At 57.2% G+C, this 15,291-nt stretch overlaps 5 protein-coding genes across 5 annotated transcripts; 1 reads left to right on the forward strand and 4 right to left on the reverse strand.

The window, feature by feature from the left end:
* Positions 1–1,343: 1,343 nt before the first annotated feature.
* On the reverse strand, positions 1,344–2,410 carry GMORB2_5486 (electron transfer flavoprotein beta subunit; the record flags this gene model as incomplete). The annotated part of the gene is made up of 3 exons (XM_035467456.1): positions 1,344–1,426; positions 1,567–2,209; positions 2,360–2,410. The coding sequence occupies 3 exons, from the start codon at positions 2,408–2,410 to the stop codon at positions 1,344–1,346; spliced, it is 777 nt and encodes a 258-aa protein (XP_035322422.1).
* A 736-nt stretch (positions 2,411–3,146) lies between these two features.
* Positions 3,147–4,611, reverse strand: GMORB2_5487 (ADP-ribosylation factor GTPase-activating protein 1; the record flags this gene model as incomplete). The annotated part of the gene is made up of 3 exons (XM_035467457.1): positions 3,147–3,542; positions 3,665–4,459; positions 4,564–4,611. The coding sequence occupies 3 exons, from the start codon at positions 4,609–4,611 to the stop codon at positions 3,147–3,149; spliced, it is 1,239 nt and encodes a 412-aa protein (XP_035322423.1).
* Positions 4,612–5,805: 1,194 nt separating this feature from the next.
* Positions 5,806–7,184, reverse strand: GMORB2_5488 (RNA recognition motif; the record flags this gene model as incomplete). Its single annotated transcript, XM_035467458.1, has 5 exons — positions 5,806–6,132; positions 6,200–6,313; positions 6,376–6,465; positions 6,526–6,811; positions 6,976–7,184. 5 exons carry the CDS (start codon positions 7,182–7,184, stop codon positions 5,806–5,808), a joined length of 1,026 nt encoding a protein of 341 aa, XP_035322424.1.
* Positions 7,185–9,339: 2,155 nt separating this feature from the next.
* On the forward strand, positions 9,340–11,492 carry GMORB2_5489 (FMN binding; the record flags this gene model as incomplete). Its single annotated transcript, XM_035467459.1, has 4 exons — positions 9,340–9,480; positions 9,563–9,738; positions 9,810–9,917; positions 9,998–11,492. 4 exons carry the CDS (start codon positions 9,340–9,342, stop codon positions 11,490–11,492), a joined length of 1,920 nt encoding a protein of 639 aa, XP_035322425.1.
* A 740-nt stretch (positions 11,493–12,232) lies between these two features.
* Positions 12,233–14,736, reverse strand: GMORB2_5490 (Eukaryotic aspartyl protease; the record flags this gene model as incomplete). Its single annotated transcript, XM_035467460.1, has 5 exons — positions 12,233–12,271; positions 12,402–13,894; positions 13,952–14,311; positions 14,401–14,528; positions 14,612–14,736. The coding sequence occupies 5 exons, from the start codon at positions 14,734–14,736 to the stop codon at positions 12,233–12,235; spliced, it is 2,145 nt and encodes a 714-aa protein (XP_035322426.1).
* Between the last annotated feature and the right edge of the window lie 555 nt (positions 14,737–15,291).

The following is a 15,291-nucleotide window of genomic DNA, read 5'->3' on the forward strand; positions in this document are numbered from 1 at the left end:
GGGGGGGGAGGAGAAGGAGAGGAAGAAGAAGGAGCAGAGGAGAAGGAGAAGGGAGAAGGAATTTAGGTGTGGAGGGAAGAATTTTAGGGATTTTACATATCGGACTAGAGATAACGGGGGAGGCGGGAAGACAATAAGAGTAAAGAGTGCGGGTGCGAGTCTTCATCTGTACAGAGGTTTATTATTAGCATGTGCGATTGACAAAGGGTTTTGGGTAAGAGCCAATTGGTCACAGCCACCTCGAGGAAAAATTTTCTCTTTTCCAATTTTTTATTTTATTACTTTTATCCTGCACTTCTACTCTGCCTCCTCTCTCACGGAGCCCGCCAGTCTCTTCCCTCTCATCATCATCGATGTACGGTTATTCAGCAGCACAGTCCTTCCTGGTCCACGGTCCGGACCCCTCATCCCTCCCTGATGGATGTGGCTGACTCTGACCCTGACTGACTCCATCCAACGCGGCGAGATCGGTGGTCACCGTCGCGCCGTGAACTGCCCTATAAATCTATCATGTAATCTGTACAGATTACAGATTACAGAGCGAAGCGGTCCCGCTCGTAGCCTGTAGCAGCCTGCAAGCGCCCGTACCGTGTACCGAGGTCTGTAGGGGGGGGTCACAGGCCATCACAGCGTACGCCCTTTCGAATCGAGTGATCAGGTCTCAAGGATGCTGTGATGTGGAGCAGGAGCAGAAAGGGCCGCCGTGGGACAATTTTCTCAGCGGGGGCAAGGTGAAGGAGAAGGCGGTCTCCGGTCTAGGCCGGCGGCGTGATTGCCAACTGGCAGCCCACTTGGCACTGGCAGCCCACTGCCAAGCTTACTCACAGCACAGTTGAGTGGCCCGTGAGTGATCTAGCGGGACGTGATGTTGGGAAGGTACAGAGGGAGCTCCGAGCCTTGCCTTTTTCAGTCCGCCGACATCGTCGCTGCTGAAGAACCTCAGGCACACGCAGTGATGACGGTGAATACATGAATACTAGTAGCCACGAGTCGACGGTCAACGGCTAGGAATCAGGGTCCGGAGTAGATTCTCCTACCGTTGATGCGCATTGCTGGCAATCATACTGCATGTCGGTGCAGATAGTTCCAACTATCTTAGTTCCAGCTATCTGCACTGCTTACTATTGTTGCCCAGGTAGTCAGCAGCTTGTACGGATTTACGGCCGACACCGTCATCGGCTTCAGTGCATACGTGCAAGCTTCGAGCACAGGCAAGGGGGCATCATCACCGCATCTTCTCTGCACAGACAGATAGCTGAGGCCCAGACATTCAATGATCCATTCTTTAATGTCCTGCCCCCCCCGCGCCGAGCATGTACTGACGACAGCAGACATGTCCCTCCTTACAGAGCACCCAGCTCCTTGAGCTTGGCCACGAGACCACCGACATCCTCGACCTTGTCACCTCCCTTCCTAGCCGGGGGTTCTGCATCTCGTGTCAGCCGACCGTATCGTAGCAGTAGAGAGAAAGAAGAGGAGCGGGGAAGAGACGTGTGCGGGGAGAGAGAAGAGAGAGAGAGAGAGAGAGAGAGAGAGAGGGAGAGAGAGGGAGAGAAGATGGCATACCGGTAACCTTGAGCACCTTGAGACGCGAGTCGCTCTGCAGCCCGTAGTCGGCAAGCGACACCTTCTCGAGCTTCTTCTTCTTGGCCTTCATGATGTTGGGCAGGCTCGCGTATCGGGGCTCGTTGAGGCGCAGGTCGGTGGTGATGACCATGGGCAGCTTGGCGCGGACCGTCTCGGCGCCGCCGTCGACCTCCTTGGTGACGGTGACGGTGTCGCCTTCGCCGAACTCGACGGCGCTCGCCTGCGTGGCCTGCGGCCACCCCAGCAGGCCGGCCAGCATCTGGCCCGTCTGCGCCGCGTCGTCGTCGATGCTCTGCTTGCCCAGTATCACCAGGTTGCTCCTCTGCCGCCGCACCGCCTCCCGAAGCACCTTGGCCGCCGCCAGCGGCTCCAGCTCCTCGCCGTCCCTGAGCTCCACGTGCACCCCGCGATCCGCCCCCATGGCCATGGCCGTCCGCAGCACGTCCGCCGCCTTCGCCGGCCCCGCCGAGATGGCGCAGATGTCCTCCACGCCTCCGGGCGCCCTCTTCTTCTCGCGGATCCGCACCGACTCCTCCACCGACAGCTCGTCGAACGGGTTCATCGAATGCTTCACCCCCGCCGTCTCTACGCCCGTCATGGCCTTGTTAACGCGGGGCTTGACCTGTTTTTGTTTTTCGGCACCGTCATACCATCCGTTCAATCGATTAGCCTTTCGTTCCCTTCTCTTCTTTCTCTGTTCCTTCCTCCGTCACCCCCCCCCCCCCCCCCCCCCCCCCCTCTGGCTCTCTTTTTCCTGATCGGGGCTATTTACCGCGTAGTCGATGACCCTCTTGACGGGTACTAGGATTCGTAGCGCCGACATCGTCTGTCTTTCTGTCCTCTTCTGCGTATGTGTATGTCGTATATGTCATATGTCTGCCGTCGGCTTCGTCCAATTCCCGTCTCGGTGGTTGGAGAAACTCGGCAAAACAGAGGGGCCAAAGCTCCAGCGACGTCGGCTGAGCGATGCCGGCTAACCCCGGCCTCCAGCCAACCGAGGGCCACGGCTCCACGTGACGTCGCTGTTCTCAGAATGTATGGGTCTCTGACTTCCATCACCATCCCATATTCAACTGTCGTGAATGTCTTGCTTAGATACTTTTATCTCTGCAGCCAAGTATTTCATCTACTGGGCTGCACCGCAGTGTAGATACGTCTACCTCCCCCTCCCCTGGGTCTGAGCGCTGTTGATCTTCCAACATTGCTTCCGGCGGCCTTACCGGGGGGGTTCCTCTCGCTCCGCTCGCATACCCATGGGATTTTCGACGTTGTATGCCTCCGGTGGCCCTACCGGGAGTCCTCCTCGCTTCGCTCGCAAATTGCTCCGAGAAAGTGATCCAATTACAAGAAAAGTATACATAAACACTATTTTTTTTTAGAAGAAAAAAAAAACAGAAGGAGACGTGAAGAAAAAATTAACCGAAAAAAAACGCCCCTCAAAATACTCCCGATGCCAATGACGCTTTCCAACACCAACACGGCACATGTTGTTCCCCCCTAGAGTCAAGTCACACGTAGCTGGAATTCGCCCACCGTCCCCTCCTGTTTCCCCTTCTCCCCTACCAGTCGTCCCACTCATCATTCTGCTTCTTTGGTGCCGCCTGCGCAGGTGCCCCGGCACCGCCCGCGGCCCTAGACTTGCCCATGCCCATGGCGCTCGTGCCTATGGCGCTGTTACCTCCTCCTGAGCTGCTGAGGCTCGTACCCCTCTGGTGTCCTCCCCCGGCCAGGTTGGAGAAGTCGTCCCAGAAGCTGCGACGGCTCTCTTCCGGTCCGGCCCGGCGCTGCTGCTGCCGGGTCCTCGCCTGGCCCTGACCTTGGCCGCTGCCACCTTCGGCGGGACCCTCGACGAGTTTGTTGATCCCTTCCTGGGCATTCTTGCCGGCCATCTGTGCCTGTCGAGCTATCTGAGCGGCTGTGAGTTGAGCTTGTCTGGCAAAGTCGCTTTCGGCAAACTGTGTCGTTGTTTTTTTCTCTGTCAGTCTTCGTCCTTCCTATCCTACCCTGCTGTCTTTCATTCTGCCCCTCTGTCACGCTGTTCGTCTCTGCTGTGTGTAGTAGGGGTGCGGGTGCGTACCTGCTTGGACGCCGGCTGAAAGTACCCATCGTTGACATTCTTGGCTGTCCGGGTGACCGTCGACGTAAACCAGCCGAAGCCCTTTGTTATAGCCGCGACCGCATCCTTCTGAACATCTTCCAAGTTGATGGCCTGCCCCTGACCGCCGCCGGCAGGCTCGGGCGTGTTTCCGAACCCAGCGTACTTGCCACCCTGGCTGGGTGGGATGTGGTCCGGCCTCGAGGCATTATCGGCCCCCAGGCGGGAGAAGTAGGCATCGTCCACCCTCACCGTTCCGGCACCGGCGCCGGCGCCGGCACCAGCAGAAGGGCTGCCACCACGTCTGGCACCGGCACCGCTGGGCGTTCCGGAACGCGAAGCGGTCCTCGAGGCTGCGGCGGAAGAAGATGCCGTGGTGGGAGCGGGCGCTTTCTTCTCCGAGGCAACGTACTCCTTCCCCTCAACCTTGCACGTCAGACGATCCTTGTACTCCTCTCCCGCCTCGCTGGTATACCGGTCCGCGTCGGTGCCCTCGGTCCAGGTGATGAGCCCGCTCTCGCCCGAGGCCGCCACCTGCTGCTCGTAGAACCGCCTCCAGCCGTCGTTCCCCCCCAGGCGCATGCGCTCAATCTCCATGGCCTTGAAGGCGTCCATGGACACGCTGCGCACGAAGGATATGTGCACCCCCAGGCCGCGGTGCTTGCCCGCGCACGTCAGGCAGATGAAGATGCCGAACTTTGGCGACGCCCATTGCGGGGACGGCGCGCTGCAGTCGCAGCACACCCCATTGCTCGACTCCCTCTGCAGGGCCGATAGCTGTTTTGATTGCCGCGTCAGCACAGGACCAGGCGGGTAACCTTCTCTTCTCCTCCTCCTTCTCCTTCTCCTCCTCTCCCTCCCTCCTCTCCCATTGCCCTTACCTTGGATCGTGTCTCCGGGTCAACCTCCCACATGGCCTTGGTCGCCATGATGGGCTGCCTGCTTTGATTTCCGTGTACGGCAGCTAAAAGATGACAAGAAGAAGGGAAGAAAGAGTACCACGGTGCAAAGCCAGGTGGTGGTGCGCGCGATGTATTTCGAATATCAGCAGAGCGCCTTTGTAACAATGTTTTGTTGCTGAGGTGTTCGTTCGTTAGCACGTAGATTACAGTGTCCCGGCAGTTCAGTGTAGGTATTACAGGTCACAGCGCGGGTCCAAGTTCTAGGCTTCTCAAGGGGGGGGGGGGATGGGGAGCAACGATAAAACGGGGCGCGGTGCAGGCAGTAGCAAGATTAAAAAAAAAAAAACACCAAAATAACAAAAAGAAATACATGTTTTAATAAAGATACAATAATAAAAAAATAAAGCAACCTGCCTACAGCGATGATGCCCCCCCCCCCCCACCCGCGCCATAATCCTTGCCGTCTTCCCTTGCTCATAATCATACTCTCGTAGTAATGAATACACGGTAATTTAATTCCGTACGTCCGTAAGCCATAACACATAATCTTGAGAATTATGAATGCAGTGTTTTCCCGACTTGGCTCAGTGCATTGTACGGTATAATACATTGCTATAGACTACAGTAGCATGTACGAGTACAAGTACATACGTACAGCGTAGACTCACCCCATCTTCATCACCTGTACGGAGTAGACGCCGGACTCGTGGCTCTCGTGGCCCGTGACACATCAGTGTCTCTGTATTCAGTCATCTTCTCCACGTACGAGAACTCATCTGCCTGGGCTGTCCATCTACTGATACGGTAGGTTGTGGTTCCCCATATGCGAGAGGATCTTTTATTCCCTTCTCCCTTCACGTCAAGCAGAGCAATCAATCAAGCAAGGTAGGCCATTAATTGTTTTTCAATTTTTTTTATAGAATAATTGTCATCATCTTTGAATCTTGATCCCAGCTCGGGGACAGATTAAGAGTCGGTCCTTTAAGAGTAGAAGGCAATGCAGCACCACGCTCCTCGGTCCGCGGAAAAGAATAGGCACACAGCTCGTCTGTATCATTACCTTGGACTCCGGTGCGGGTGAGGGCGCCTCTGGCAAAAAAGTGTAGAGCAAGTCATCCGCATAAGAAAATTCGGGCCAAATCGGTTTCGCAGATAAAACATATCCGCCATGTGCGGGCCGACATATTAGACCTAACCTAGCATAGCTCGCAGTATATGAACTTAGGCAGCCGTGGCCTCGGGAGCAGCGGCACCGTCGTTCTCCTTGTTGACCTCACCCTCCTCAGCGGGGGCATTGGCTTCCTCGTCCGTCTTGTCGGGGGAGTCGATGGCCACCTTGACGGCGATCTCGCGACCCTCGATCTCCTTGGCGTTCATCTCCTCGACGGCCTTCTTCTGAAGCTCCTCAGAAGCCAGGGTAACGAACCCGAAGCCGCGACCCTTGCGGGCCTCGCCGCGGGCCTGGAGCTTCTTGATCATGAAACGGGGAATGGGGCGGAGAGCGATCTTGGCGGAAGAAGGCTGGTAGTCCTTGAAGAGCTCGATAAGCTGCTTGGGGTCAGTGAACATGTTGACAGCCTTCTACGCCTCTCCCTTACAGGGGGTGCAGACTGACCTTCTCCTCGGTCAGGTCGTAGGGGAGGTTGGCGACCATGACCTTGGTCTTGGAGGGGACACCGTCGGCAGGGGGGCCACGCTCACGACGCTGGCGCTGCTGGCTGTTCTTAGCCTTGATTTGATTGTCAGTACTGTTCGCCCTTCTCCTTCCGAGATATCGGGAACAAGCCATACCTCGGCGTTGGCATCAGCGGTGGGAGCGTCTGTGGCAGCAGCGTCGGCAGCTTCGGCAGCCTCGCCGTCCTTGCTCTCCTCAGTACCCTCCTGTTCAAAGTCAGCTTGGCTCAGTTGGGCTGTCGTGGGGACTGGAGGTGCGTGACTCACGGTACGGCCAGAGCGGGCACCACGGCCACCTCGGCCACGAGCACGGCCACGGCCACGGCCGGAGGCACGGCGGCGGGTGCCCTCGGCACCGGCGGCCTCGCCCTCGGCCTTCTCGCCAGCAGGCTCGGGCTTACGGGCGAGCTGAACGGAGACCTTGCGCTCGAGGATCTCCTTGCCGGAGAGCTCCTCGATGGCACGCTCAGCCTCGCTGGGGGTCGAGAGGTCGACAAAGGCGTAACCGACAGGGCGCTCGGTGCGGGGGTTCTTGGGAATCGAGACGGACTCACTAATTTGCGATGCCACAGTCAGCACAAGAAGAGCACAGGGAAGACATGGTATATGGAGAGGGGTCGGGTGAGGGTGCGGTGAGAGAGGGCCAGGGACGGGAGGAGGCTGAAAATGCTGAGAGGGGGAAAAGAAGAAGAGAGGAAAGGAGGAGATATAGCTTACACGAGGTAGCTCTTGAAGAACTCCTTCAACTCTCCCTCAGTTGTCGCATAGGCCAGGTTGCCGATGTAGAGACGACGGCCCTCGGCGGCACTGGCCGAGGCAGCCTCGTTGGCGGCGGCCTTGTCATTGACGGTAGTATTGCTCAGAGTGTTGGCAACCTCGTCCACGGTGGTCTCGGGGACCTTGTCCACGGAGGCATCGGCAGACATGATGAAAGCTTGAAGGGTGTGGGATGGACGTAGGGTCTTGACGATGGAGTTCTTGACTCGGGGTTATGACGTTCGAACTTGGGGGTGTGTGGAGGCACCTGGGGTTCGAAAGACGTGGCTTGAAAGGAGAGGGGGGTAGTTCGGGTGGTATCGAACTCGTGAGCAATAGAGGGAGAGGAGGTTAACAGGGTAGCTTCGTGCCCTAGACACAGAGTGGGATTAAAAACGGCGGAGCGTTGTTTGTGGGAGACACAGAAAGTTGACAGAGAGGTGTGTTGAAAGGAAGAAGGGAAAGGGGGAGGAGAGGGAGGATGGGAGTCGCGAATCTGAAATAATTTTCCCCCCCCCCCCGGGCAGCAGCAGCCAGAGGCAAATACACCGAACTTTGCGCCTGCCTCTGTGGCGCACCGCTGGCATGCACACATCCACACCTGTAGCACCTGCTAGTACATAGATGATAGGAGAGAGCTCTTTTTTTTTTTAACGTGGTATTAATATTTACTGGAAAGATGCCTATTGTCTACAGTGGGTTGTAGCTGTAGAGGATTGGGGGGAGGTGACGGGGGGACCCTGTGGGCCTGTGGGGGGAGCTCAGAAGGGGTGACCCACTCATTCTAAGCGCTGCGCTGGACAGGCCCGGCAATACATACTGTAGATTACAGGTACGTGGCAACTGGCGGACAGCTGGCGGACTGGCGGACATGACGTTAACGCACCGGGGCGTGCCTCCTGGAACCTCGTGGTAGTGGAAAGAAGGTTGCTCGATGTCTTGCGTAGGCAGGCAGGCACCCAAGCACGCAATGCGGTGTGTGCTCGGGTAGGGACTGTGAGGGTATGAAAACGACTTGTAGGTCTCTGTAAAGGTTGATCGTTTTGTGATTACGGCCGTACGATGTAAGAGAAAGGGAGGCAATGAAAAGAAGGAAGAAGAAAAAGGCACGAGGGTAATATGCCGTACATGTATCATGTACTCCGTACGGGCAGCGATATTATTGCAGGACATACTGGTAATATCAGCATTGACTCATGCGCGAATAGGGGATTTGATGCCGCTCCTGCCAGCTGTCAGGGCAAGAGCCATGCATCTTGACCTGGCAGTTTCCTTGGTAGCAGCCGTGAGGGTATTCATGGTATCCATGGCGCACTGGATAATACAGTCGCCAACCCGTGGCACCTTCCATTTTACTTTTGGCGGATGTTCATAGATATATGTAAGCTGTACACGTGATTAACAATGGGGAGGCCGGGCCATGGCAGGTCGGCCGATGCCAAGTTGAGTGCCAAGTTGCCTCTGAAGTATCTTCGATGCCCATACAGATTAGAGTGGCAATAGTACAGCACAGTACAACATCAGTGCTCTCCTCTCTTTCCCCCATGGCATCCGTCATCTCACATCCATCATCAGTCTACGAATGATGTGTGGTAGTATCTACTGCATGATCATACACCGATGTGCGTGACAGAAACATGCTGTATCAACAGACGGAGACAGTGAGACATGGATACGAGACCCCGCTAGCCCGTCCCGACACCATGGGTTGTTTGACCAGATACGGACGATAGCAATGATGGCAGCCAGGCATCGCCACATGTATCGAGAGAGTATGTCTCACTCTCCCTGTCAGATTTTCGGTAATACATCAGACTTCTGATGACTGATGAATTCTCTGCCAGCTCAACTCACCCATGCTGGCCACTATGAACACCGTCGCACTTTGAAGGGGGGGTATGGGCACACACACAAACTTCAGTACGGCCTACAGATCTGTCTCGTCTCATCAGCTTTGAATATCTTACTCTGGAATATGAGAGTACAGCAGATATATACTTGGAAGCAAGTCGCACATGAGTATATTACTCCGCATATCAGTGTTGAGCGTCACATCCGATTGATAAGATCTGCCCCAGTTAAACAATGGAGGGGAAGACGCTAGAACTATTACCAACAAGAAGAAAAAAAAGAGAAACACACACACACAAACACTCCAAACACCCCACCCTCTCCGTCACTCGTCGTCGAAACCCAATATTAAGGCTCAGATGGATGGGGAAATTTCGGCAGCACTTGTACCTCCGTCATCCCTCTCTCATGCACTCACTCATCTAAGCCGTCAACGAATACAGCTGCTACAAGCCCAGCCAACAACCAATCGTCATGACCCGGTCTGCCCGGAGCGTCCTCATCGTCTACGGCTCAGAGACGGGAAACGCCCAAGACATAGCAGAGGAGCTGGGTAGACTGTGCACACGGCTTCGCTTCGCCAACCGAGTCGACGAGCTTGATGCCATTGATCTGGTGAGCGAGCCCTGTTCCGGACTGAGAAGGCGGGGAAGATGTCAATCACATATCCATCCAGACTGACTCACCATCACTCCAGAGTGCCCTCCTCGAGTATGGCCTCGTCATCTTCGTCATCTCGACCACGGGTCAGGGAGATATGCCTCACAACTCACTCCTCTTCTGGCGCAAACTACTTCGAAAGAGGTTACCTCCGGGCTGTCTCGACCAGCTGAGGTATACGTGCTTCGGTCTAGGAGATAGCACCTATGTCAAGTACGTCACGCCCATGCACTACCTACACGTGCTCATATATATCCAACAGGCACGATCGCTAACACCTCGAGTACTTCAAGATTCAATTGGGCCGCCCGCAAGCTCATCCGTCGCCTAGAGCAGCTCGGAGCCAGTCCCTTTTTCGACTCGTACGAAGCAGACGAGCAGTTCCAAGACGGGTAAACATTATCTCATCCCATCCCAACCCACCCAATCTCGTATAACCAACTAACTTACCCTCCGCAAACCAAACAAACAGAATCGAAAGCCTCTTCTCCTCCTGGACAAAACGCCTGACCAAGCGCCTCCTGGAACTCAACCCCCTCCCGGAAGGTCTGACCCCCATCCCCGATGACGTACTCCTCCCGCCCCGGTGGCCGCTAGCCCCGGCCCTAGACAGACTGCAAGACGGCCCCGGCGCCGTGGTACACGCGGACCCGGAACCTCTCCTCGCCGGTCCGCCGCCGTCGCGGGCCCTCCCCCTACCAGGCGGCCGGGACGCCACCATGGTATCCAACAGGCGTCTGACTCCGGACACGCACTGGCAAGACGTCCGGCTGGTATCGTTCGACATCGCCGGCAGCGACAGCAACGGCGACGTCTTCCCCTGCAACCCGGGCGACTGTCTGACCATCTATCCCCGCAACTTCCCCGAGGACGTCGACAGGCTCATCAATCTCCTCGGCTGGACCGCCCAGGCAGACCGCCACCTGGACCTGTCCATCCTGCCCTCCCTCCCCCGGGGACTCCACCCCGCCCGCCCGTGCACCCTACGCACCCTCCTCCTGGAGAACATCGACATCACCGCCGTGCCGCGCCGCTCCTTCCTGCGCAGCTTATCCTACTTCGCCACCGACCCCGACCAGCGCGACCGTCTCCTCGAGCTCTCCCGCGACGAATACGTAGACGAGTACTTTGACTACGCCGCCCGCGCCCGCCGCACCATCCTCGAGGTCCTGGACGAGTTTCACTCCGTCCGTCTCCCCGCCGACCGTCTCCTCGACGTCTTCCCCCTCATGCGCGGTCGCGACTTTAGCATCGCCAGCTACGCAGGATCATCAACAACAGCAGCAGAAGCAGCAGCAGCAGCGACACCCGTCTCGGTGACGACAAACGGGTTCCCTTCTCCCTCCCCTTCTGCCCCACAGGTCCGCGTCGACCTCATCGTCGCCCTGGTCCGCTACCGCACCATCCTCCGCCGTCCCCGTCAGGGCCTATGCTCACGCTACCTTGCTTCCCTGCTCCCCCCCGCCGCCCTGCGAGTCACTCGGAAATCTGTCCTGACGCCCATCCACGGTCCCGCCAACGCCAGGAGACCCCTCGTAGCCATGGTCACGGGCACGGGCATCGCACCCGTCCGCTCCCTCGTCCAGGAACGCCTCTCCCACTACCGCGACGCCCCACCGCCGCCAATGGTCCTCTTCTTCGGCAACCGCAGCCGGCAGACGGACTACTTCTTCTCGGAGGAGTGGGAGCATCTGTCCCGCCAAGGCCTCCTCAGCGTCTTCACCGCCTTCTCCCGAGACCAGCCTGACAAGGTCTACGTTCAGCACCTCGTTCGTCGCGAGGCCATCCTGGTCGCCGACTTGATAGCCCAGGACGCCATCTTCGCCGTCTGCGGCGGCTCCACCAAGATGGCCGACGCGTGCAAGGATGCCGTGTTTGAGCCGTATAGGCAGGGAGCTCCGGCTGGTGAGGCTGACGCCCGCGAGGAGAAGTTGGCTTCGTTGACTTGGTGGCAGGAGATCTGGTGATTTCATCCCTCCCACCTACGGTCACATCTTGTCCCCCGTCTACCTCATCCGGGGTTATCGCCAACAAGTAGCTTTACATCCTCTACAACTTCCAAGTCACCCGAAAGCTACACATCCACGACAGGACGCATCCAAAGACACGCAAAACATGTACATGTACTGTTTTTCGGGCCTATACACAAGTGATTTACATCATCTACAAGTTTAATCGCCCAAGGCTACATGTTTACATCTACAACCGCAATAACGACAAGAGAAAAGCATATGCATATACTGTAGTCGAATATGACCACCAAAATATAAAAATAAACAAAACTCCTTGCCAAACCCACGAATAATCTATTCAAAAAATGTCAAAATTTCAAACCCGCTCTCGCTGGAAGAGAAGAAGAAAAAGAAAAATCCCTCTTTTTGTTTTCCAAATGACCGACTCCGACAATCCTGTGTCCAAGGATGTAAAGCATGTCCCATATCACACCCAAAAAAAAAAAAAGTATACAAGAGAGATGAGGTGAGAAAAAAAAGAAGAAGAGAGAATATCCTCTCTTAACCTGTCCCTTCCTCCCAACTATACCGCCTCTCGGCAAGTTGCGGAACATGAATCATCTCGACAGGTTCCGACCTCCGTGCCTGCCGTGACGTATGATGTGACGCATGGTGCGACGCCGAGGCGGACTGCCCACCCGCGGCGGCGACCCACTCTTCCATACGCTCCCTCTCTTCCTCGGTAAAGTTGCTCCCTAGGGTATTGACGGATGATCGTCGGCGGTCTCCTTGATCTTGTCTTGTCGTGTTTTGCTGCTCCTGCTGCTGCAGGCGCTCAATCTGTTCGAGGTGCTGCCGAGTAGAAAGACCGTCTCCGGCACCACCGGCGGGGTAGCTGTCTCCTGGCAGTGACCCCAGATACACCACTTTTGACGTATCGATCGGTTGCTTCTGCATCTGGGACGGCACGGGCAGATCCAATGCGACCGTGGGGGTGGCAAGTGTGGCCCCGCTCGACGGCTCAGACTGTACGTATCCCGATGAAGAGGTCGTGTTCCCTTGCGAGGCCCACCGGTCGTCGCTCGGGGCGATGGAAGAAATGGTAGATCCCATGGTGGACGAGTGGGAAAGCTGCTGTCGGGTGTGGGAGTCGGACCGTTCCATACCGGCCCCGTCCTTCTCGATGAGCACGCTTGTCCCGTCCTGGGGGGGCGAGTACTCTGGTACAGGGCCGGCCAGTTGCCTGTCCAATCTGATGCGGGCGCGCTCATAGGTACTCTGCTGTTGCTGGTGCGGGTCGTCGAGCCCGAGGGCGGTGCCGTCGTCGTCTTCGGGCACGTCGTTGTGTATGCCGCTGGCATCGAGTTCCACGGGCGGCAAGGGGGCTGGCATCTCGTATATCTGGTGGTGCTCTGGCGCCTCAGGGATGCTCTTCTCCTCCCGAATGTCGTCTGCCGCCGACGGCCGCAGACGCCGACTGAATATGCCGAGGACACGGCCTACCGGGGAGCTGCGCGCCTTGTTCGAGAGGACCGACTTCTTGTCCTCGCCGCTCGAGGCGGCTTCGTCACCACCGGCGGCGTCGACTGCCGCCTGTTTTTGCTGGCGGCGACGACGGCGCCAGAACCACCACGCTGGTGTGAGGAGCAGAGCCAGGCCCGAGAAGGCGCCGACGACGATTCCCCCGATGACGCCGCCGCTCAGCTTCTTGTCGGAGCCGGACGAGTCGCTGTAGAACCCGTCGTCTATGGTGACGATGTCGGCATCTCCAATCGGGTCATCGGGAAATCGTGCCTGGTGGATGGAGAAGGTGGCCTCGGTGTACTTGGTGAGCATGTACGCTTCTTGGAAGAAGGATCGGCCGATGGCAATGGTCGAGTCCCGCCCAGACTTCCGCAGTACAAAGTACGGAATAGCCGGGTCTCCATACTTGATGATCTCGTCCTTGTACGGGTACTGGAGGGTGCTGACGAAGGCCCTGATGGGGACGGTGATGTTGACTACAACGCCAGATGTCTCCAACGCGTTGCCCAGGGTGTCGTAGTTGTTGGCGTCGGATAGGGTGAAGGTGAAGTTGTATGAGTCGGGCTTCATGTACTCTTGGTACTGGTCGTCGGTGATGGTATAGACGTCGAGCGTCTCGTTCCAGGTCAGGCCCAAGGCGTCGGAGAAGCTCTCGCAGACGGAATCGGGAAACCAGAGGAAGGGTGTTGAGGTGTCAATCAGGGCGGTAAAGGAACTGTTAAAGTGCGAGATGGTTGTGCTTGAGTCCGAGTCGTCGGAAGCCTTCTGGACCTCGATGGCTCGGACCAAGGTGCGCGCCAGGTTGTCGTCGACGGTTGTGGCAAAATCTACGTTGTGGTCGACGAATCTTGCCGAATCGTAGCCGCCCAGGGTAACGGACGCCGGGATGTTACCTGCGACGAGGTCAGTCAAAGGGGAGGACGGTCTGTATATGGATGGGTAAGACATACGGTAGTGTGCACCGGCCGTGAAGCCATAACTGTAGCTGGGGATGAGTTTTGATTCTTGGACAGCCGAGATCAGGGGCGTCGTGATGACATCTGAGTCGAAGCTTGCCTGGTTGATGCCGAGACCGAACAGCCCCAGGTAGGGATTCGTCGTGTTGATGACGGCCGTGAGCGTATTCTCCAATGCCAATTCCCCGCCATCCAGAGCATCGCTGTCGATGTAGACGGTGTCCATTCCGTACTCGCCGTTGGCCTTGATGCCCAGGTACTGTAGCGAGAGCTGCCAGATGCCCAGGGCCTCCCAGCGACTCGATCTCGAGGGGTCGAAGAGACTTCCGCGGTGGGATGCGCATCGGGGCTCGTCTATGCATGCAGTGTCAGTATGCGTTCCCCTTCCTCATTCTCGTCCCTGCCGCCCGCTTGCGTGTAGATGTGTGTGGATGTGCACGTACTGGCAGTGCATCCTCCGGGGCCGACGACCCAGAGCTCAGACAAGGCTGTGCTCACGAGGACATCGACAGTCTGGTGTTCCGATCCGATGGCGAGCTCGGTGGTTGACCAGTTTCCATCGATTCCAGCCCTGTGACACATGGAGTCGGTCAGCAATCCATGCTCGAGATCGGTTCCGAGCGGTGGTACCAGGGAAGAGAGGGCAGGACGCACCACGATCCCGTGGGTAAGGCAACGGCCTGGCGCTGACGGTCTGCCGATACAGCGGGGAGGGCGATTGTGATGAGTGGGAGCGCCGCGGCTGCGGCGAGTGCGAAGGAAGGTGGCGAAGGCATCATGGCGCCCAGTGGGAGACACGGGCGGGCGAGGCGGCGATCATGCCTTTGTCTTCTTCTACGACAGCGCCACTGTCCTAAACAAGTCTCTTGAGCCGGACGCGGTATCCCGTCGTCTTGGGAGGCTTATCCGGGAGCCGAATCGAGGATGGAAGGGGGGGGGGGGGGGGGGGGGCCGCGATGTGAGAGGAGAGGTAGCGACAGTGGTTTCGAGGAGAAGGAACAAGTAGAGGGAGAGACGAGAAGCAGCAGTCTCGTAGGTAGTCGACGGCGGTACTTGGGGATTACGGGGAAGAGAGAGAGGGAGAGGGAGAGGGAGGAATTGTCTGACCTGCCGCCCACCTTACGGCGTATCACGAGGTAAAGACTGGGAAAGGGTCTTGCCGGTCGACTGTCTCGTCTGCGTCTGTGCCAAGGATGACAAGGGGTTTCCAAGTTTGTTATCGGGCTCGTTAACTCTGGATCGGCAGTAATACCGAGCTGTGCATGGATATGATTACAGTCCACTCGTAGTCCCGTACACGGTACGGATTACAGGCACAGGTAGTACTGCTGCTC

The sequence above is a fragment of the Geosmithia morbida genome (genome assembly GCF_012550715.1).
Source record: "Geosmithia morbida isolate 1262 chromosome Unknown scaffold_4, whole genome shotgun sequence".
In the NCBI taxonomy this organism is placed as follows: Eukaryota; Fungi; Ascomycota; class Sordariomycetes; order Hypocreales; family Bionectriaceae; genus Geosmithia; species Geosmithia morbida.